The 21,413-nt window shown below is 44.2% G+C and overlaps 1 protein-coding gene across 1 annotated transcript in view; it reads left to right on the top strand.

Annotated features, from left to right (window-relative positions):
- The first annotated feature begins 1,943 nt into the window (after positions 1-1,943).
- The window catches only part of LOC136436137 (protein dachsous-like), an 84,927-nt gene continuing 65,457 nt past the window's right edge, over positions 1,944-21,413 (top strand). Inside the window, exon 1 of the mRNA XM_066429899.1 lies at positions 1,944-4,223. Within this exon, the coding sequence (XP_066285996.1) occupies positions 2,463-4,223 (1,761 nt within the window). The 5' untranslated portion in view covers positions 1,944-2,462. The remainder of the gene's footprint in view (positions 4,224-21,413) is intronic.

A 21,413-nucleotide genomic window follows, 5' to 3' on the forward strand; every position in this document is an offset into this window, starting at 1 on the left:
GTACCTCCGTACTTCGCCGCTAGGTGGCCACATCAGTGCTCTGTTGTGGCGACAGGTGAGTGCGCTACTTCGACGGGTCAAAGGTCCTTCAAACATTTGACCGAAGGCTGAAAAACTGATCAGCTGCTAAACCACCAGACGGTTTAGTTAACGGTGAAGGTCGTCAGGATTTCACACTCAGGGAAAAAACAATAGTATTTTTATGATCCTTCTTTTGTCCTGAAATGCTGAAATTCACATTTCATACGTCTTTATGTCCATTTCTTCACATATCGGTGAAAAAAGATCGACCAAGGAGATCAAAACCTGTGTTCTGAAGCTCATAGACTTTAACAACGTTCAAAACGAGCGAATGGGTACACAAAAGCGGTCTGTAACGCACTTTTAGACGACACATCTTGCAGATTTAAAGCCCGTGTCCCGCGGCACTTGGCGCCAGGCCTTGTTATCAACCCCCGCCACATTTCCCCGGCTTGTTACCGGCGGAGAAAATTGATTCCGTCCCCATAACCAGCATCAAGACGTGGAATTAAGTGTGAAACTAAACTGCGCCGCGTCTTATTGATAAACCCGCATGTTTCTCATCCCGAGCAGGTTCCAAGAATTCCCAATATGTCCGGTTTCCTCAACTTTGTCGTTCCGTCCAGGCGTCCTCTTAAATCTGACTGAATTTCAAAGTTTGCGAGATCCACGAAACGTAAGATTCCACCGTTTCGTTACAGATTGTTTTCTGTGACGAATCTTCTCGACAGGGCTTTGAAATCCCCCGGCACCGAGGTTCCGATAGTTTGCTGATTTGGTGTAAGATAGCGCGGCTCGCATTTCACGGTGAGTTACTGTCCACTGAGGCCCGATTCAGAACTCAGACAAACATAAAATACGGCCGCCGGGATTGGAAATAGTTTTTGGACCTGGTATTTATCTTAAAACTCGTGGCGGTTCGAGTATCGCGGTTCGCTTTTGATCGTACCTTAAATTACGACGCCATTAACACGTATCAGAAGTATATCAGAAGTTTCCGCCATCACAACTTTGCCCCAGGATGTTACAAGCCGTCCAGAAGTATTTGTACAAAGTTTTTTTCGTACAGTTTGACACTGCCAATGTACATACGTAGTCCCAAAACAAGGTTTCGCCCCCTGAATTTTCAGTTTAGATTTTCAGTCAAATTTAGAACAAAATTATCAAGGAGGTTTTAATAATATAGGCAGAGTAGAACATCTCTGTTGGAACAAGGAATAAAACCTCCTTGGTTGGAATAAAAGATCATAAAAATAAAATTCACTTTAGAGATTCTAAAATTAAACTGATCGCGATGAAAAAAGAGCCACAGAAGACTAAAAACGCATTGCGAAAGTCGGAAAACCAATTCTGAAAGATCTAACCACCACAGACTTTTCCTTGTGTCATCAACAAGGTGTTCAAATAAATTTATGGTCAGCCAATATCAGAGAACAAAACCCGCCAACGTCAAAGACGAAAGAAAGACTGTCTCGCAATTTCCATACATCATCGTGTGAACTACTAGTCATTATCCGGGCCTATTCACTTGTCTTGGCGGCATGGCACCTCCCCAGCGCTAGTCGGCGATTTAAAACAGCGGACATGTTAAATAGTCATGAACACCGTTTCTCAAGTACCTAGCGGCAGGCCGGGCCCTTTGTTTACCCGCCGTCCGCCCTTTCAAACCCAGGTAACATAATGCCTCCCTTCAAGTAGTCGGGCCGACGGCGCTATTCAAATGCATATCTGCCAGTTTTCACAGGTCTACCTTGTAATTTTTACCATCACAAAAGTTATTCGGGTTGATGAAAAGGGTATCCCTGAACTCCCAGGGGTTTTCCAGAGACAATTCTAGTGTTTTACACCCCGTTTTCACCTGAGTCGAGCCGATTTCGGTGTTTTTGCGCGGCGCAAATTCTCATTACCGGTCGGGTAGGTCACGTGGGCACCCCCTGCGAGGCCCTCCATGCTCAAAAGTTTTGTGGGGAGGTCGCGCTGTGGACCTCAAGTGACGACCGAGATTTCTGTACGAATTTTCTTCGTTTTTTTCAGCCCCACGGATCTTATAACCTGTACAGACACCCTTGGACGGATTCTGTAAGGATATTCTGACAGGAAAGTCGTGCCAACAGACCCGGAATCGCGCGTATCGGGGCCCGATCGCGGCTGGATCTGCGGTTGCAGGGGACGCCAAGACTGTTACCGACCGGTCGGGGAAACCAACACACGGTAGTACACACAGGCTCGGCTTTATACCGGCCGATAATCCTGTTTTGTCGGGCTAGACTTGCACTGCCAGCCGTACGGGATTCACAGGGGACACGCTGGCTCCCGTTCGGCGGCGATGAGGGGCGATCCTGCCCGGGAAACGTGCCGTCGTGAAGCGTGCGAGCTGCACCGAGCCGCGGTTGTCGCGCCGGCGGTCGCAGGGTGGTGCTGACACCGCCTACCGGTGCGCTATGTCCCGGCGGACCACGCGCCGCTCGCGGACCGACATGGTCCCTCCATGGACGCTCCTCGCCTGTCTGTTCCTCCTTCTACACCCCGCCAACAGCCAGTCTCACCAGGTAACCTTCCAAACGGAGGAGGAGCAAGACGCAGGTACGTATATAGGAAACATAGTGGAGGCATCGGGCATCACCGGCCCGTTCTACCTGTCCCCCGACCCTAGCGACACGCAGCTACTACAGCATCTCAGCATAGATGAACACACGGGGGTCATAAGGAGCGGGATCAGGTTAGACAGAGAGACCAGAGACTTCTATGAACTCCTAGCCGTGAGCACGTCGCAGGGACAGGTCGTGACTGTGACGGTTGAGGTGTTAGACAGGAACGACAACAGTCCCAGTTTTCCTCAGAACCTGTACGAGCTAGAGCTCTCAGAATCAACCCCGATTGGGGTCAAGAGAAACATTGACGAAGCCCAAGACGCGGACGCAGGCGTCTTAGGTGTCCAGAGGTACGAAATCAACTCTGGAAACATCGGGAATGCCTTCAGGTTGGACGCAAGGAGGGGAGGGGACGGTGTTCTGTACCCAGAACTTGTGATAAGCAACCCCTTGGACAAAGAGACCACTCCAGAATATAATTTGATTATCTACGCCTACGATGGTGGCACTCCTCCCAACTCAGGGAGCACCACAGTGAGAGTTGAGGTAGGAGACGTAAACGATAACCAACCCATCTTTACGCAAAGTAGATATTCTGCAGAAGTCAGAGAAGATGCCACGGTAGGTACGAGTGTGCTCGATGTCACGGCGTCAGACCAAGACGAGGGCCAAAACGGAGTCATCATCTATGGCATAGACAGACGACAGAGCGATCCGGAAGAGATGTTCGCGATCAACTCGGAAACGGGAGTCATCTCGGTCAACAAGCCGTTGGATTTCGAGGACAGGACCGTTCACGAGTTGATCGTGTATGCACGAGACAACGGCACGCAGCCGGAAAGGTCCACAGTGTTCGTGTCCGTGTCTGTCATCGATGTTAACGATAACCTCCCAACCATCGACATCACCTTTCTGAACGAGAACCAGTCTGCTTCTGTCTCGGAAGGGGCGCAACCGGGGGATTTCGTGGCTAGAATATCTGTCTCAGACTCTGACAACGGTGAGAATGTCAACGTTAACGTGACACTAGAAGGAGGGGATGGTACATTCGGACTGACTACACAGGACAACATCATTTACCTGGTGGTCGTTGCACAACCGCTGGATCGCGAGGTTGTACCAAATTACCAAATCAGGGTCATCGCCCAAGATTCGGGCGCGCCACCGCTGACTGTAGACAGAACTATCACGCTACAAGTAACAGATGTCAACGACAACGCCCCAGAGTTTGTCGGATCCTACGCACCCTCCCTATCCGAAGCTGCTCCCATTGGGACGTCCGTCTTCCAGATAACTGCTCGAGACCGAGACATCGGGCCGAATGCCGAGATCACCTTTTCCATCGTCTCTACGCCGGGAACCCACTCGGATTGGTTCACTGTGGATCCTGCCAGCGGTTTGATCACGACCAGGGCTATCGTGGATCGCGAGATCGCCCCTTCCCCACGGATTACCATTGACGCAACCGACCATGGTTCGCCGGCAATGTCTTCGACCATCCAAGTCACCATTACACTTTTGGATTTCAACGACAACGAACCAATCTTCAACCCAACGTTTTACAACGCAACAGTGTCAGAAGCTGAGGATGTCGGACACTGCATCGTCCAGGTAAGGCTGAAGCATCAAATTACACTCACCCTATCAATTTTCCATTCCAGGTGTGTTTGAGGGGTATTAGGGGAGGGCAGGTTTTCTCTTTCAGGATTTGAGGATTACTGTTTGCCAGTATTGTCTCTACTATAACAGCGCTAGGTCACAGCGCAGGGATTGGAAATGCTCCATTTCCACAGCAAACATTGCCAAGTCTAGTCCAGGGGTCTTTCTTTACAAACAGGCAGCCTGAAACATGACGTATGCAAAGTGCATGAATTCTCTTCAAACCACGTCCCTCTGATAATGAAAACGTGGCATCGGCTTGCGTTTTTTCGAGGCCAAACAGTCTCAGGGTCTAACTCTATGGCTCGAACAGTTACCACGCATAAACATGCAGTGTTTACTACAGTTGGCTGGCTATTATTTAGCAAACAATGGCAGAATATGCAACAGAACCCATTGTTACATGCTAGGCCAAGCTGTTCGCCCTGTAATTTTCAAGATCAAAGGAGTGCTCGGATCATTGTATTTAGGAACAAGTTGTCCACCCAGGTTGTAGCAAGGTCTTGGAAATTGCTTCTCTAATTTGCTAAAGGTCATTCTCAGCCAGTTGGTATCTGGGAGCGAGAAGTGGGCTTAGCTGATGATAATCGGCGGCGGTGTTTATTCACTTTTGTGCGTATGCTAATGGTGAAATACAGTACCACAGAATAACTCAGTGGTGGGTTGACCATTCCCTAATTCTATTTGTAGAGGGCTTGCATCAAGGGAGTACAATAGGTGTCCGGATACACAATGGATTTACATTCCTCCTTCTTTGCATTTCAACTTCTGCTGTCATTCATTGAGACAGAGGGAATGTGCAGGGTAAAGGGTTTGAAGTCTGGTGGTGAAACGAGCCGCCATCCAGAAGAAAGCAAAAGAAAACAGTGTCCGCAAAACCAAACACATGTCTGTAGCTAACTGAACTCATTAGAAGTGTTGGGGACGGGAGACCTTTTTACGTTGGTCACGTTTGTGTGAGGGATACGTGGCGTTCTGGCTGCACGGGCCCCGGTGTTTGAGACTCTATGCGTCACCCTTGTGTGCAAATAATGTCAGTTCGAGCTCTTATTTCTATGGCTACAGCCCCTCGAGTGAGCATGCTACAACACCGGTCGATGGGACATTCCATTATTAAGCCCTAGTTCCGCTGTAAGGGGCCAGAAAAGTGTGACATGCTCCCAGCACTTGGGCACTATTTGGGAAAGCCTGGCTGTAACAACAAATTGTTAGTGGGTCCTTGGCAAATATATTTTACCTACATTATAGATCCAGTCTGAAGAGGTTACAGGGCACATGTAGGTGCCCAGTTTCCAATGTTCAGGACCCCACACTGAGTGTGTAGCCAACGTCCACATCTACGGAGGCTTGGGTCGAGATGGCCTCTGGAAAACACAGTATTTGAAATGTGTAATTATGCCTAAAACAAAGAGTGCCATCGCCCTATTAGGGACATCACCCATTCATTGTGATATCACCCTCGGGCTGATTGAATTTTCAGAAGGTGTGGCGCTATTCTTTAGAAGGTTCCGATATCTTTTGATCTATCAGAAAATCCCCCCATTCTCTTGTGGCTAAAAATGAGATTTGACAAAGAAGGTAATTTTCTCATAACTATACATGTTCCTGTTCTGAAGCTTATGTGTTAGTTTTCTTGAAACATTTTGAGGTTGGCAATAGATGCTGCTTGTCTTTTGGGCAGCTGCATTTTGTTCCCAACACCTCATTTCTCTGACATCACACTTACTTCAACTTCATCATACCCTAATTGTTCTAGTCCTCACATTTTTTTCCTGCCAGGCTGTTTGTTTTAGATAGTAGCTGTGCAGGATTTGTAAATTCTGCTCCCAAAACCTGCCCGTTTCCCTCCTTTGTTGTGGCAGTTTACCTGCCAGACTTATCACAAGTTTACTCCACAGTCTCCGCTGATGCCATGGTGCTAAAACGGCTCACCAGGGGTGAATACTCACTATTAGCTGATGGTTGGGAAGATAGCTGCAGGCGTTTGGAGATAACAACAGCCTGGTGCAAATATGATACAGACTTGTGTTGGATAGAACTAGTTTTGCAACCAAGCTGGAGATATTGGCTATGATAAAAACTACACAAAGAGAATGTTTATGGAGTATGTAGATGAACCAAGAAGAGTTCTGCTGAACCAATGAGGTCATCTCCCTTTATAAATAATCTCCTTGGCTGAACTAGATCTAAAACAGTCTGAAAATGGCCTGGTGTAAATATATTTCTCATCATGCATACACCACTTTTGTAACCCAGTAGGAGATAGTAATGAAAATGGCACAAAAACTTGAAAAAGAATTAAAATTTTTACGGGGTTGCCTTGTTCAGGTGAACTGTGGAAAAAGTTATGATGCCCTTGATACGGTTCAGAGAGCTATGCACCTATTTGAGGTAATTTGCATGCATGATTTAATTACAACAAACTTTTGCATGCAAATATGGAGATCAGATTCCCAAACACTTAGTCATTTCTTTCTTGAAGATAAGTTTTGTTAAAGCCTGGTACAATTTCCCCCAGTGATTCCTCTCATTCCGTTCACAACTATTCTTGGCTTCATCAGTTGTTCTGTAAGTACTGTATAACAAAAAACATCAAATTTTACATTCCAAAACAGTAGTCTGATCAGAATGCTTCACTGCTAAGCATTCATAAAAGTTTAAACAGAGTCAATTTGTGACTCTTTTAGTTAACCGCCCATTCTTAATTGTACCTCATTACCAGAAGTAGAACAGGTGAAGGGAAGAAAAGTTTCCAGTTGACTGGTTTACTTCCTCTAGAATGTCCCTTCAGTGCCTTTAGAAACATTCTTTCTCTGCTGCTATTATATTCATTTCAGCTTGTAGTGTGGGACTGCGTAATTGTGCCGTGTTATTCATGAGATAATTTACAAGACAGGTAGGTGAGGCAGCAAACCCTGTAATTTTCTTCAACTGAAAGGCCAAACTGGAGATGATCTACATAAATGGCATCTCTCATTGTCTGTGGAATTTGTTAGGTAGGATGATTTGCATGTAGTTTTCTGGGCAGTTCTTTGTGTTGAATCCAGTTGTACACGAATCGTCATTGTGGGTTGCAAGACGTGAGAAAAACACTGTGCCGTGCCTTTCTTCTCTTTACTTGACCTTTTGTTTCGAACATTTCACTGTGTTTCTCACCTAGTTGTCCTGCTGTTCACACTTTTTGGAAAATGGTTGCTTATCATGGAGCATGTCTTTCATGTGGTAAATCGGTGCACGTTTGTTATGTGTCGTTACACTAAATGAAGGGGAATTTTCCCTGGCAATATTGCCGTAAAGGGACACCCAGAACCCGGTAGATCTTCAGGTTTAAAAGAAGGGTCACACCTTGTGGAACACACCTGTGCCAGGTAAAATTAACCTGCCGACGACCGTTCACCTGTGGATGTCCGCGCTCCGCACAGGATGTTTTCGCAAAAGGAGAAACCGTAGCCCGGTCACGGGGTGTCGGAGGGAGAGTAAATACTGGTGTGTGCGGAGGCAGTGTTGTACTGTAGTGTAGGCATGCAGGTGCATAGTGTCAACCCTGGCTGCCCGCTGGTCGTCATGGTTTGGGGAAGGTGCCAGGGTTGGTTCAACTGACGTGTCTGGAGATAGCAGGGCTGGAAATACTGGGCGCTCAGAGTAAAGAGGCCTAAAATTTTTAATATTTTCAGGGATTGAAGTAATATTTTCAGGGATTGAAGTAGATATGCACTTCTGTGCACCCAAATTTGGAGCTGTGCACCTAATTGTTTTTTTGGGGGAGGTAGAGGTACATAAAATGTACCATATTATTCTGTAACGCTAGCATACTTCATATTCTTCACATCTATACTTCATATTCTTCACATCTAACTTGACTGCCAGAAAATAATAATACCTTTGTTGTATTACTTGAATGTTTAAAATTTCAAAGTAAGCAACAGAATTTCAGATTCGAGCTCTGACGAAAGACAGTCAGGTTTGCATTCTACTTATGATGTGCATCCAAAATTTTTTCTGTTCAGGTTTTAGATTCGGTTCGGCAGTGCACATGTCCCCCAAAATAAATTGCAAGCCCTGACAGGAGATACCAGATAATGTGGTAGGTGTCCGGACAGGAGACACCTCCAGGTGATTTGCAGTTGGATTTACAGACAAGGGGTGAAGGTCAGGTGTAGTCTGAGATAGCCAGCTTGTCTTCCCTGTCTTCAAGACGTCAGGTTCTTCTCCTTCTGAGGCATTTGAGACTATCTCAGAAAACTGAAGGTGTACACCAGAAACTTGAAGATATACACCACTATTCCTACGAGTCTATGTCAAGACATGTAAACCATTTGAACCACAGCTTTTGACAGCAAATGTAACAAACACATAATGAGATTGTATCACAACTTTACCCAAAGCAGACAAATTCCTTGTGCCAACAGTGTGAAACACAGATTCCATTGGTTTGTGTGACTGAGATCCTCTAGTCAGATATACTGTCTACAGTACAGACAGTACAAGATAACGCAGTCCATTACACTACATTAGTAAATGGGTTTTCAACATTAATCAAGGCCCATGTCCTGAGGAGGAGCTACAGGAATGTAGTAAACTTCCTACTGCCTCTGTTTCTGGTGTACACATATTGTGGTAAACTGCTTTGTTGTCATGTTGTGGTTTTCCTGTGCTTGGAGCACTTCAGTTTGTTGTCTTGTCAAATCCATGGTGCTGAATTAAATTAGACAATCTAGAGGAGGTATTTCCGTTACATTCGTGCATTTTCACACTTATCTTTCTATGGATATAGTATATTGAAATGTGGAAATGGCCTCTTAAGTAAGCATCTTACATTTCATTAATTTGTACATGTACTTTTGTAGGTGAAGGTTTGGGTCTATTGTTATGGTTTGAAACAGTGTTTATGCAAGGTAACCTGATAAATATGCTCCTACTGCAGTCATCATGCTACTGAGTTGATTCGTTATACCATTTCTTACCTACAAGAAGCGTAAGGCAATATAGACAGACCTGTGTGGGCTATGGCAGATCAGTTTTATTCTAGCTTCTGTAAAATGGAGGATAGAGTGTTGTCAGACAACCCCCTGGACGTTGCTCAAATCAAAACATGGCGGGGTGTTCCCTAAACCCACTGGAGGCGAAGAGACAACAAGGCACAAAGGACTAACATGTGACTTGATAGCCTTGCCTCCTTGGCGTGTTGTTAGAAAGGATATGATGTAAATATAACGTGATACCTTCTCACAACACTTCGCACCCCCTACCACGCTACCGGCTCTTTCCATGCAGTGTGTAGAGTTTGGATGAAAATTTGGCTATATTCCTTAATCTACGCACCTGGTTTTGATTTATATAAATGGAAACCTTTATCTAGAAGGTAACGTGATCCAGTGGGTTTTGTTAAGCTGTTAGGAACCCAGAAATTGCAACTAAAGCTTCATAAATATTATGTTGAAACCATGTACACAACACAATAGAAGAAAGTTGATTCTTACCAGGTAGGAAGTCCGAGTTTTGTTTGATATCACGTGACCTGCCTAGGTGAAAATATTATATTATTACATTTACTGATGCATATTTTTGTGATGTTTATTTTTGTGATGTTGTTTCATCATGGTTTGTTGATGTGTCTGAAATCATGGACAACAGAGTCTAGTAGATCTACAAATGGATGTAGATGTATGGGAAAAGCTTTCTGCATTTGCAAAATGCTTCACATTGTTCTGATAACCCGTTTTGAAGCCTCGGATTCACCGAATATTTAGGGGTTTAGAGCCTGTTAGATTCCAACTGTAATAGATTTCAATAAAATAACTTAGAAATACTTTACAAAGCCCAAGAACTGGATACAGTTGAAATCAAGCTGGCAAGAATTTACAAGGAATCTGTTGCAAAATATCTATTGCTGTCTGTAGCACAGACAATTTTTAATTTTCTATTACACTTCGTTCCCCTTCTTGTTTTGCATTGGAATAGCCTGAATACTTTTCGAAGATCAGATACACAACTGGAGTGATGAATTGTGTCCTGTCAGGGGTCCTTCCAACCCATGAATCTCACTTTCCCAGCAAAGAAAACAATGGTGTCTCCTGCCTGGCACCAGGACTGACAGCGCAGGGGGAGGGGGGCAGACAACCGGTCTCAGGAAAATTACCTGCTTGGCTTATCCACTCCCTTTGTTCAGGCAGCAATTGCTCTAATCCATCACTACATTATCTAATGCCATCTTAAAACTTGTCAATTTTAAGACTGTGTAACGACTTGAAGATTTATAGAGATAGAAAGGCCTGCAGTGATTTTGTAGCATGGTTTCCAAACCTATGATCTTTCGCAAATAGGGAAGAAAACTCGGCAAGTATCATAGGTTTGAATGCCAGGCTAGTGATGTTGCAGTGTGATTTTTGTTGTCGTTTCAACTGCCCGGCCGTGTTTTACTTTTAAGAGCCGAGGAAATCCGTTGCTGTTTATTCTTCAAACAATTTCTATCACTGTATAATGTCTTCACCTTAATCGAGATTTGCCGGCCAATTTGGTGTTTTCGTAGTCTATTTTTACCCACGGGCAAAGTCGACTTTTGCTCTGCATATTTCTACCTGCCCCTTGTTGTTGTAAGTGTTGTCCATTCTCTTCTACACAGTTGATTACAACTGTGATGAGTAATTGTCCCTACCAACCAAACAAGCTGGCCCGGACTTCGGCAGAGAGGTCCGCCGCTATAATTAGATGCCATGCTCTCCGCCGGCGACTTGACAACCCGATTTTTACAAATGAGTGTACTTGGCTCTCGATAACCTGGGCAGTAAAGTATGTTATACCAGGTGCGGTGAGATCACATATTCTCAATATCTACCCCCCACATCAGGCATATATGGCTTTACTTTGCACACTTGTACCTGTGTACCTGGGATCAGAGTACACCTGTCCATATCCATACCTGTAGGAAGGTGAGTGCTTATTATACCCGGATTCACCTGAACTGGGGCAAATATGAAGCTTATGACCCAACAGTGGCCAGAACTGTGAGAAAATTGAACAAGGTCTTCAAATAAAAAGATCGCAGCTTCTGCAGAAACACTATTGAAGAAAGATCAATGCCTCTTGGTGTCATTTTTGTTTTACATATTCAGTTTGCAGAATTCAGTCTGATATTTCATGTTTGCTGAGATTTTAGGAAGAAGGTATGAAGGTAGATATCAGTTGTTTTCCCTATAAAATCCACAGGTTCTTTAAGTTTAACCTTCTCCCTGCTACCTTACCCACTAATCAATAGAGAATTTGTTACCAAACGGCTACTTCAGTGTGCCAAACGGTAATTGTAATCTTTTGACTAGAAGAACAGGAACTATCCACCCAGAGTTTTGGTGAGAAGAGACCATGAAGGTAAGGGTGAAGTATCCCTCCCTAACTCCCAGTTTAGTCCATTCCTCTCCCCCATCAATCCGCCCTGTCAGTGGGAAGTCCTGAGTATATTTGTGTTGACTGGGTGGAAGTGACAACCTCTCAGCCCAGTGCTGCAGGGGAGGAGTATCCATGCCGAGAGAGAAGGTTGAGAACATGTTTGACTTGGAGAGGGTTCACACAAACCTCCCTCTTGGCAATGTGGACAAATTTGCCCTGTCGTAATTAGAGGTATGGCTCCCTGAAAACGGAGCTGGTTGGGGAAGCCATAGAGTAAACCTAACCTTCTCCAGGGCCAAGGAAAACAAGCGCCAAGTTCACACAATCCTGGGCTCAAAATCTCTTTTTGGGAATAACTTTCAATAAGGGCACTGGTGCACCTAACCTTGAAACATTAAGGTGCACATGAAAAATGTTGGGTGCACAACAGAATAAAGTAGAATGTCAGCGAAACCTTATCAGACAAGTACAGGTTAATGCAATAAAGGTTTTAATATTATTTTTCTGACATTGACATGTCAAGACCATACTGTATACTAGTGTTCAGTACTCAGTAGTACCTTTATGTATGTAACCCTTACACAAATATCTTGGTACACAGGTGCACCCACAGTCAAAAATTAGGTGCACAGCTCCAATTTTGGGTGCACAATCCTATATTTCCAGCCCTATACACCTAATCTTCATAAGGGCCAACGAAAACAAGTGTCGGGGTCCTGTACAGCCTGTGAGCCCTGCTTGTATTTCTCTACCATTACCAGCGCCAGGACCATGTGGATCATGTAAAGACTTCAGGGTTTATTTTCCCTCACAGCGGAGCGTCTAGACTGGCCTGCCTGTACAGTCTGTACCGTTCCAGACTGGTATGTTAAACAGCCTGCACCTTTGCTCGCATACAAAACGGTTATTAAATTAAGGGCGAGCTGTCAGAGGAGCCCCCCTGCCAACTGAAAGGGATAACTTACATATCACAGTTGGCAACCGTCTTGAATTAGTGTCTTATATATATACACTTTCCAGGTTAAGATATACAGTTGACTACAAAATCAATCATACCCCCTGTACCTGTGATTGTCTTGGCAAGGGTATGAATTGTTTTGTTGCTAAGTGCTTTGTGAATTGATAAAAATTGATGGGAACAAATAAAAGGCACTTAGAAATGATTTGTTTATATTTGCAAGGACTCCTTAAGAATGGTTTAAGTTTTGAAATTAAATGTCTCTACAGCTTTCTACATTTATGATGGAGAAAAATATGAAAGCAAGAAGGGATATTTGCTCTTCATATGAGCTGTAATGCTTTACTGTATATTTGGTGACAGGTTAAAATGTTTGAGTCCCAAGTTTATGACTTTGAAGTTTGATTTACAGCCACCAGCATTAAAGTCATTAACAGGAAATAGTTGCAAAGATTATGTTGTTGGTCTGTTTGTTGTGGAAGCTTTGATTTCAGGCCATAAAAGTTGTTATGATGTGGTGTAGATAAGGAGTGGGCTGATGCAAGGTAAAGGTGAAGGTAGAGAAGTCATCCTGTATTGAGGTGAAGCATGATTACTTTCTTATTGACCAGTAGTAGTCGTGCAATATGGCTTTACTGTGGCTTGGTTTTAAGCCACCCCTTTATTCTCATCAATAAGTGTGTTGGGTTCTTTTATGGATCCAATGGAGCTATAACAGTAGAAGGTCGACCACCTTTTACATGATGAGGTGTTGTCAGCAGCTGTTCGTGGATATATGTTTCACCAGAGAAAGGCGAGGGGGGCTAGTATTTGTGATAAGGCCACACAAATTTGATTCCTTGGTTCTCTGATTTCTTAAAAATGTAAACAAAGCTTAATGACCAGGCTTAAGCCTGGGTGAAGTCATTTTTTTGCCGTGAATATAGTCATATTGAAGTTTTCCTCCCTGCCCTCTGCTTATATGATGTCCGCTTGCTGTACTTTCACCTTGAAATGTCCGAGAACCAAGGGAATAACCTGGTGTGGGCCCAGGATTTACTACAGGGTATTGTCCTGGCAAAGTCAGTCTGTGCGCAGCCGGTAGTAATGTGGGCCGGCGATGAATGGCCCAGATCGGCCCAGTGAAAGGCGTCGGGACGAGGCAGCGTGAAACTTGGCCTGATGTGAGTTCGGTGGTCCCCTTTGTCAGCCGGGGATTGCTCCGCTTGGTAAACCTGCCGGCAGACAAAATGGCAGGGAGGATGAATACTGGCATTAGCTCCCGTCAAAGGACCCAGTCTTCCCTACCCTGTACCAGCCCAGGGTCATCTATAGGCTCCTACAACAGCTGGGTGACGTTACTATGGAAACGGGAGCATCAGGCACAAATAGCGGCATTATCTTGCAAAGGGAGCTGACTTGGCAGGCCCTGCTAGATGGAAGGGGAATTCAGGACAAGCATTTTTGTGTGTGTCCGTGGAATCGGATGCAAAAATAAAAGTGCTAGTAGTTTTTTGCTTATCTCGCAAAGTAAGTAGAGATCACAGCCCAACTAGATGAGTTTTTGCCTCGGAAACTTTTGAAATGAATGTTTTGCTACAAAAGAGCAAAGTGGCTTGTTTTTCTGGATGTGTTTTTTTTCCAAAGGAATGTTCTGCATTGCCCCCAAAGGTTTAAAAACGGATGATTTGCCTAAAAGTACAAGTAGTTTGTTTTGCTGAGCGGGAACAAATGTTTTTGTTCAGGTAGTGGTAAAGAATCGACAGGAAAGGTTTTACATTGCAATTACAGGTTTGAAAATGGCTGTTTTTGCCTGAAAGTGCAAGTAGCTTGTTTTTAAGTGCAAGTAGCTTGTTTGTTTCGCGGTACCTGTTGTTGTAACAGGTGACAGCCAAGAGGGTCAGGGAAAAGTTCATGCCTCTCCCCCCAACCACTGCGTAGTTTATTTACCCTGAGGAAGTCTGCGGGATAAATCAGCACGGCTCCATCACCACCTACTGGATACTACATTAGATTCCAATTAAGAGTGCTGCACACTTCACTACTTGTGCCCCTTTCCCTAAACATGCCTACAACGGTGTGCGATAAAAGCAGTGAGTTTTATACCATAGGCGACAACAGGAAGAAGCATTCAAAACATACGCATACCTTCCTTTGTTGACGTTTAAAATGACAACCGGTAAGGAAGAACAATGGAGTGTTGAAACTGGATATTCCCACTTTTAAATCATATCACCGGGGACAGGGTGGATGAAGAAATGTTGTGTAATGGAGGCCAGGTAAAGGTGGCTTCCATTGTTTCTAATGGGCTTTGATGCATTTTTGCTCGATTGTGTAAATGAATTGAAGCATACCATGCGTGGTGTAAGTCCCACTTTTACCGTGGTGTACCATTGCAGTTGACAGAACCAAGAAAAGCCTACAGATATGCCTCAAGACCGTGAATGTGTCCCTCCTATAAAAAGGAGAAAAAGATCTTTTGTTGTCTTTTAGTTACCAAGATCTCCTGATGTAGGGCATATGAAAAGAAGCGAGTTATTCTCTCAAAGTCAAACATGATATGCACTATAAGAGAGGACAAACAAGTAGCCAAGAACTCTCAACACCTCTCCCTGCTGTAAATTCTGACTGATGACAAGTACAGTAAGCAGCCAAAAAGATAGGTGTTGGGCCTTGGAACTGCTTAGGGAAAAGATATTAAATCGATGCAAAAGGAATGACGTTGGTGGTAAATTCAGCCAGCCTTAGCCATTTAGATTTGTTATTTAGGCATAGAAAAAAACCTTGCAACAATTTTGGAGGCATTGATCATTCTCTTAATTCTTATCTAAATTGTTGATGGTTTGAAATTTTGAGTATGTGTCTCAGATTCATTTTGACTTCAGCCCCACTGCTTTATTTCATTGCCATCTGGTCAATGTTATATTAATATCTCACAAACCACAGGCACGATTGAGTTACTCCCCAAAAATTAGGTTACGCACTGGGTGGTGGTGAGTTCTGCTGAAGAAGGATCCCCTAATGTGTGTGTCCATCAAGTGCCTGTTACTGTGGTAACTCTGTACTTGTATCATGTAGAGATTCCATTTCTGGTAGGCCTCAGGCAATACCCGTACCTTAGCTGAAATAAAGTCTGTTTAACTTTAACTAGTTTAAGATTAGATACTGTTCTACAATCTTCATACTAGGTATCCCCAAAGTCTTAACTTAAACTTGGTCAAATTCAGTGTCAAATATGTGTAAAGTCGTCTTGCTTGCATGTCCCCAGTTTCCCATATTAATTTCGGCAGACTTTTCAAGTTCAGTATGGCCCTTATGAAAGTTGTTTTTGTGTTTATTTTGATAATTTATACCGAGATTGGAACAGACTCTTATGTTTAACTTCAAGTGTTGAACAGGGTATTTTACACAAGAGTACCCAAGTATTTAGCCCGAGGTGGTATGTGGACGTTTTCTGTACCCAATGATTCATAATTATGTCAGGTCGGACCTTAAAACTGCACCCCCCGTGGTGCGTACATGTCTTGGACATCCCTGCCATCTTCCTCAGCATTCCAAGTTCACGGCTACCTAGTTTAAACTTTTCCCCTACAAAACGTTTTGTTTAAACGCACGCTGTGTCTGGATAGCGTCAAACGGCTGGGCAGGTCGGCAGAATGCAGACAGCTTCACCCCCTTGTGCGCCCGGGTAACAAATCTGGCCCCTGGCGAAATCTGGCCATTGTGCGTGAGCATCCGGCATAGGCCGACAGACAGCTAATTTGAGCTATTACTCACAAGCCTGACTGGCTGCGCTGATGATCTCCGTATTCCTGACCTGCCGCCTGTGTCCAAACTCAGGTGTTCGCTTCCTGAGCACACCTGTATCACCTGTGGTGGCTTTACGGTTTACGGACAATTGGGAGCCGCAGCAAGGCTGCGCTGTGTTGTGTTTTTGTTACGCAAGGATTTCCTGTTTTCACGCAGATCATAGAAGCATCGCCAGTGAACCTTTCTCTCTTGAAAACCCAGTCCAGTGTCAACTCAGGGTTGCGTAGCCAGGGGGTATTTCGGGTAATGGATGCCCTTCTTTCTATCGGAGGTAACAAAGGGTCGTAGAACACACTTTTATCTCCCCAGAGCTACAACTTGTTCCAAATTTCTGGCCGATAGAAGCCCTTCAAACTGTTCACTCTTGAAAACCCGGTCCAGGGTCAACAGAAAGTAGGATAGCCAGGGGGTGTTTTGGGTAATGGACGCCCCTTCAAGCCGACAAAACTAAAGGTTATACTGTAGAATTCGCCTCTGTGTTGCTAGCTAACTATCTCCTACCTTGCCCTACATGTCTGGTAAAGGAAGGACCCTACAAACTGTTCCGCTGTTGAAAAACCTGGAGCTAGTGTCAACACAGTAGCACAGCCAGGGGCTGTTTTGGGTAATGGATGCCCTTCTTTCAAACCCAGGAAACAAAGGGGTTGTGGAAGAGGCTTCCCTCTCCCTAGGTAACTATCTCCGACCCCCAGCCATGCACAGTCAGGGCCCCTGTCACCAGGTCCCTCCTCAAGTTCTGAGGAAAAATTTGTAGCCACAACAGCAGGAGGGGTCCATGGGAGATAGCGATACCCTAACCAGCTCAGTACCTAAGCACACTCTCTCATTGTGTGGTATTGTGAAGATGCGGTGTGCAGTTGTTTTGATGCCCCCGTTCCGTTCATTGTGCCGGATTCTTAAGTTTAAGTGTGCAGTTGTTTTGAATTTGATGCAGCTTTGAGTCCATTCTTCCGAAGGAAACAGGAGACCTGCACATGATTTTTTAATCCCTTTAAATCTAAAAGTCTAACGAGTAACAAAAGCTTTGCTGGGATGACATCATGAAAACACAGGGCTGGTAGGAAGACTTGAATATGCATGTATTCACTCTCTGAAACTGTGTGTACCAAGGCGCAGACTTTATTCTCAGACTTTGTTTTCATGTTGATCTTCCAGTTCAACATCATTTCTTTGAATATGGGAACCAACAAATTGTATTGACATGGCCAAAAATGGCTGCCGGTATTTCAGCTGCATTGATTGAAATAGGATCAAATAATTACAGGCTGTGATAATTAAGGCTGTCTTAATTACGGATGTGGAGATCTAATTACACCTTGAGGCAGTTGCACTGTACCTTGAAGGCGTGCCCTTCCACATTCTCAAAGATTCTCACTTGTAAGGAATCTCGTGGCCTTGTCTTGTATCTTAAACCCTACAAAAACCTTCTGACAACCACTTGTGAAAACAAGTTTGTGTTGTTCGATCCCTTTTCTGTTTGAAGGCGGATTCGTCAGTGTTTGTGTGCTGGGCCTACGTGATGGCAACGGGAAAGTCAGACTTAAAATTGCAGCGTTTAAGCGGATTAGTCTCCAGGGTTGACTAGGTAGACTAAGAACACCCAAGGTTGGTCTGGTCTAGCCCCCATAGCAGGGTTTGAAGGGGTGTTTTATCAATTACCTTTCAAAGAGTTTGACTATGTACCATTTTCTGTGCGCTACTCGACAATTTGGATGTATGTTTGTTTGTTTGTTTGTTTGTTTGTTTGTTAAGTTATATCTCCATTAGTGTCACATAATGAAACAGTATTCTGCCTGGAGTCCACTCACATAATAGTAATATATATGGATGAGCAGCAATGACAGTAATCATAGATGGCAGACTTCGCCCCATTAGTAGGCATTACCCACACAATTTTGCAACCCTTCCAGGCCCACAGACGAAAACTTGTTGAAGCATGCACTGCAGACATTTTTCCTAGCTGCCCATTTCTGTGGCAAACCTCCTGCCTAGGGAGAAATTAGCCTGAATTCAATCAAGCCTCTTGTGACCGCTGGTGGCCCTGTAACCACCTCGCAATCCGCGGGGAGGGGAGAGAAACCCCCGGACAGCTGGAGTTTGCGTTATACAGACTTGGGAGAAATGGGCAGCTAGCAAAACAGAACAATTTACACTCCCCCCAACATCTGCTTTGAGGTCAGGTCCAGCCCTGGCAGCAGAAAGTCAAAGGCCCCTTTGTGAGAAAACAAACCATGACTTCTGCCAGTCCCTGAGGTTGGATGTGCTTTCCTCACATCTGGGTAGCCTGAAAGGAGACCCCACTGTCGGTTCATGAATGATAAAAGGGGCGATGATTGCTAATCATAATAGAGACAATAGAATAAACAAATGGCTGAGAAGTGTGTAATGAAGAGTTCAGTGCTGAAGTGTGCCTGAAGTTCAGCACATGATGCCTCGTCTCACACATGTGTATTCACACAGATGTCGGCAACCCTGGTCAGCTAGCTTCTTGGGGTTGGATGTTTATTTTTACACAGATGAAAAATCTAGCGTTGTTCATTGTTGATTTTGCAAAAGTCAAAAGATTTTATTTAAAGAATTCATTAAACTGGAGACATTTATTTTACGTGTATGTTTGTGTGTGTGTTTGTGTGTGTCTGTGTGTGTGTGAATCCGTCAGCATGTGTGTGTGTCTGTGTGTTATGTGTGTTCATTCCTGATATACTGTATATGAAATGATGAAGGGGTGAGGTCTACTATCTCTGATAGCCCTGTCTTGGACTTGTCCCTGAAACTAGCTCTTGTACTGGCTTGGCTAAAAAGGTTACATATTTGAAGAACAGGTGATCTCCTTGAGCTAAGCCCCTATTCCTTGGCTTGTGTGAATGTTGCTGCATAGCTGAGCATATTGGATTCTTCTTAAATCATTAACTCCAAAACTGTCACTTCGGGAGCATTTATAACACAGAATGAAGACATTTATTGGTTTATGGTCTCTTCTTCAGATAAAACCTTTGTGATTTACCTCCCCAACTCAGCATGGAGTGCAAATAGGTTTCCCAGTTATGTGTGATGGGTATAAGCCACCTCTTTAGGTGATTGGGACTCGATTTGGCAGGGAAAGGACTCAGTAACTGGGCTGACCTAAAAACTGTAATTGGCTTTGGTTAGGAACTTATTGTGACACAGTCAGTGGCATTGGATTCTGTTAACTTCCACCAAGTGTGGCCAGTTTTGAAAGTGGGACACAACTTAAGCAAGAGGGGATATCCAATTCAGGGCTCTAGCCAGCGCCAGTTTTGCCGTAAATTTACGGAACTTTGCTTCGTGTTACGGAAAAAATTCAAGACCAATCCGTAAGCCTTGACGGAAAAAAATCGGGAGAAAAGATATAGACAGGGCTTGAACTTTTGCAAAGATCTCCAGAAAAGAAGCGGAAGTTTGAAGCGAGGTCGATTCAGGCCATTTCTATCTTCCGCCGGCGGCAGGTGACAACCTCAAGGTGGCTTTATAGGTAGGTGACAAACGGAGGCGCGGAGGTTGCCAGTGGTTCGTGGGCCGAGAGAAAATCAGCATCGTGTGCCCCCCCTCCCCACTACTAGTGCGCCACTACAATTCCGGCCGGTCGCATCGGGCTGACGTTTTTTCGGCTGTTTTCCCCGGTTCACCGCTAGTTATAGCCACACAAAAAAATACTCCGGTAGTTACCAGGCTTTCCGTATTTTTTTGGTAAACATTGTTAAAGTTTTACGCCGAGTTACACGCACTCTTCCCGCGAAAACTGGTGTTGATAGTTTTAGACCTCAGAATCAGATATCATCTACCAATAACAGCGTTCGTTCACGTCGCGTCACGGAAAATCGACCAATGACATACAAGTCTCGCGGTTCACGAGAGGCGCGAATCCGCGAGGTTTTATCAGAAATTGATATTTGGTGCGAAGATGGGGCTTGAATCGACGAATTTTGATCAAATCAAGTGGAAGTTACCGGAGAAATCGACCATGGAAAACACGGAAGGAAAATATTGAACGTCTTTAGGGCGTTCTGTCCAAAGTAGGGTGTCTCATTTCCTACAATATTTAGTAAAGGGCGCAAACGGGACCGGTACGACGCGTCGACCGGTGTTGAAAATGTTTTATTTCTGCCGACTTGAATTCACGTGTATATTTGTCAAATAAATAAGAAAGTTTTGTGGTGCTAAATTTCATTTATTTGCCGATTGTATACAACGAAGGCCCAATTAATTTTTCACCCAAACTTGCCCCTCAAAATGCTGGAGATAGCGTTTCAGAGGGTCTAGATTTAAAAATTTCCCGGGGGGGAATACCCCCGGACCCCCCTAGAATTGTCGCGCCTACGGCGCGACGCCTCGCGCCATCGGCGCTCGATATGTTAGGTTTGTACAAAATTTTAGGGCTTACGGGATAAAATTTCAGGCTGGCTAGAGCCCTGATCCAATTAGATAGATTGAAATACACGTAGTTTACTATCTTTTGTATAATTAGATGTGTTGTTAGCTTATGTAGGCAATTATTGCACGCAGACTTTGTTGTTGTAGTTGCCTTTGATTACTTTGTTGGATTAGAACAATAATTGCTTCCAGCCCGTCCCAAATCTACGGATTTTGGTCGTTCGGAATCCAATTATGAAAAGCCAGACTTAATTGTTTTGTCTTTGAATCTTGATGACTTCTGGAAAAACAATTAGAACATCAGGTGTTTGCCACTGGGTTGTAATCACCCCAAAATGATATGTCATTCCTCGGTCCTGCAATACACATCCTTTGTTGTTTCAGAAGGCCACATTAATTGGCTTTGTTGGTTATTGTATTATTTTATTTTTAAACATTATGAAAGCAAAGCTGAGGACCAGGTCTATGCCTTGTTGCATCCAGTTTTATGCTGCTCTATATTCAGTCATATTGAAGTTTTTCTCCCTGTCCTCTTCTTTTATGATGTCTGCTTGCTAAACTTTCACCTTAAAATGTCCGAGAACCAAGTAGATAAATTGGTGTGGCCTAAGCGGTATTCA

This window comes from Branchiostoma lanceolatum, chromosome 6, assembly GCF_035083965.1.
Source record: "Branchiostoma lanceolatum isolate klBraLanc5 chromosome 6, klBraLanc5.hap2, whole genome shotgun sequence".
NCBI lineage: Eukaryota > Metazoa > Chordata > Leptocardii > Amphioxiformes > Branchiostomatidae > Branchiostoma > Branchiostoma lanceolatum.